A 2882-nucleotide genomic window follows, 5' to 3' on the forward strand; every position below is an offset into this window, starting at 1 on the left:
TTGGGGAGATGGGCACACAAAGTTGGGAGAAGTTACAGCTGACAGTCTAAACTCCACAGAGAGAAAATTTATACCAAGCAGACACAGATATCACCGATTTAAAGACACACAGCTCCACATGCCTTACTAACCTCTGAAGGGTTATAGCACAGATACAGATACAATCACCATAACAATAATGACCCCAAGCCACTAAGAAAATATTAACTTTCATTTAATATCCATTTAATAAAATTCAGGTTGCTGTACAGGGTACTTTTAGATAGTTCCATTGGAGAAGATAAAAATATTCTCGTACTTGGAGCCCTCAGTTTCCTCCCACACGAGAAGTCCCACACGAGAAGTGTTTACAAAGCACAGTTGTGAAAATATAATGTTATGGACCCATCAAAAAATTCCTAAATTTTATTCCAGGATTTCTAATTCCACAGTATCTTTTGTAGACATAGAACACATTTTTTTACTTTGCCTTTGAGACTTATTAAGCTTCCCAGTACATAATTTTAATAAATTCCACATATCAGATCTTCCTGTTTCAGTTATAAAACAGTAGAGAATTGGATCAGCAACACAATTTAAACTTGTTAATGCCACCGTGATCCTATATATTTTATAAGTCTGCTTCCCAGATGAGTTCTGTTCTAAAAACTGTTGGGTAAAACTTACATCATTTTCTAAAATGCTGCGAATTAGCAGCATCACATGAAAAGGAGTGAAGCACAAGACAAAAGTCACTGTGATACTGAACAGTAGCTTTATGATTCTCTTCTTCTCCTGGTTTTCTGTGGCTTGATTATGCCACACAGCTCGGTAAACCTTCTGGTTGCAAATCACAATGATGACCAAAGGGATGGCATAGCCTGTACACGTCCTGATCAAGTTATGCCTGACCTGCCACTTCTCCAAAGGGTATTTGTCATAGCATAAAGTAAAATTATTCTTTTTGGAGCAATATTCTGTAGCTATGTCTTCTTCCCACAAAGTGACACTATTGATGATGGTCTCCAATAGCCACACAGAGAGGCTGACCATGAAGGCAAACTTTCTTGTCCTTAGGAAGGAAAACTTCAAAGGGTGGACCACAGCTAGATACCGGTCCACAGCGATACAGGTGAGAAATGCTGTGCTGCTGTAGAAGTTCATGAACATGAAGAAAGTACTCCCTTTGCACAAGGCAGGAGAGAAAGTCCAGTTGTCTTTATTCCAAGTGTAATCAATCCACAGGGGAAGTGTTAATGCATACAGCAAGTCTGACAGTGACAAACTGAAGAGGTAAATCCCTAGTTCATTTTTCTTCTTAGCTTGCAGCAAAGACACACAGAGAGACCCAATGTTGGCTGGGATGCTGACTATTACCACAAAGATGTAAACAATTGGAAACAAATAATGATCCAGGTCATGCTGGTCTTCAATACAAGTGCTGTTCATTTTTTCTAACTTTACAGGGTGGCAATTACATTCACTTGCAGAAATGAAATAGAAATGTCAGTCTTGCTTCACTGTAATTGGTTTTCTAATTCTCTTTTACTAAGATTTCTTTTGTTCTTCTTTGTTCTCTAAACTTCTGATTAATTCATCTGTGCTTTTAAAGCTGGGTGTAGATCCATTTTCTTGCAGATAAAATGGTTGGAAGTTAGAATGCAGGATCCTGGCAGGTAGCTGAAGTGGTCAGTTGATTTTAATGACCAGAAATCCATGTGCTTATTATCACAGAAAACAGATGAAGAATCCTCAAGGATCAAGCATGTTGTCCGTCAGCTTTCATAGATTGTTGTTCACAATTATTTTCATGAAACGCAAGGGAGATTGGTGCAAATATGAAAATGCGATACTTTATTTTCATTGAGGTTGGCATTTCTTTTTAAACACCTTTGTTTCTGCAATGAAAGAGGAACTAGAATAGTTTAGATGTTTAAAAAACATTCTGGTCCTGAAGCAAACTTATTTTGTTAGGCCCTTTGCATTAAATGACAATGAAAGTGTTTACAAAGAGAAAGTTACTGATTTTCTCTTTCTAATTGACTTTTGTAAATGAAGTCCATCTGAGATATTTCACCTATTTCAAATAAGGACTACCTAGGAAGGCTAGCGTAGATGGAACTGTATTTGGTAAGCACATAAAACCAAAGTTGAAAAGCCATGTTAGGAGCCAACAAAAAAGATGGCAAATTAAATTATGTGTTTGTAATCAGTAAGTTTTGATAAGCCACAATTATATGATTCTAAAATTTAAATTTCATATGCAATGCAAGGATATAGCACTTTGAAAAACAATTTATTAGCCTAGAAAACAGTTACAAGAAATATGATAAAATGAAGAATTTTAAAATGTAGCAGCTAGCTGAGTCTTCATAGTAATTGAATACTACCTCTTCTGTTCCTTTGCTTCCTTTGTGGGCTAGCTTTATCTTTTTCATGCTCTTGTGAAAGAGAGGACAGAATGTTCTCAATTGTGTACAAAATATTGTGATCATCAATTTCTGCCTTTCTGATTCTTTATTTTTATTTTTTTAGAAGATTTATTTGTGCATACAAGAGCAGGGGTACAGGCCAGAGATGTGTGTGGGGGGGGGTTGTGAGAGGATTCACCAGAGACAGAGTGGGGAACAGGAAAGGTGGATTGACCGAAGTACACTGTTGAGGGGAGCAGAGGGTGAGTCAGGAGAGGTCTGCTGTGCCATGTGGGTAGCTCCCTGGCTGGCCAGGGATTGAACTCGTGCTGCAGAGGATGCGGATTGCTTCATAGTGCAGTGCTTAACCCCTTGCACCACCAGGGAGGCCCCCACCTTTATGATTCTTTATTAGGTTCATTCCTTTTTTAAGTTTTGATGTTATAGCTGCAAGCAGGAATAGAGAAAAATCTTCCTTTTGAGTTGAGAAAT

At 37.9% G+C, this 2882-nt stretch overlaps 1 protein-coding gene across 1 annotated transcript; it reads right to left on the bottom strand.

Moving 5' to 3' along the window:
- Positions 1 to 405: 405 nt before the first annotated feature.
- On the bottom strand, positions 406 to 1428 carry GPR65 (G protein-coupled receptor 65; the record flags this gene model as incomplete). Its single annotated transcript, XM_084239576.1, has 1 exon — positions 406 to 1428. The coding sequence occupies one exon, from the start codon at positions 1426 to 1428 to the stop codon at positions 406 to 408; it is 1023 nt and encodes a 340-aa protein (XP_084095702.1).
- Between the last annotated feature and the right edge of the window lie 1454 nt (positions 1429 to 2882).

Source organism: Talpa europaea (genome assembly GCF_964194135.1).
Source record: "Talpa europaea genome assembly, chromosome: 8".
NCBI lineage: Eukaryota > Metazoa > Chordata > Mammalia > Eulipotyphla > Talpidae > Talpa > Talpa europaea.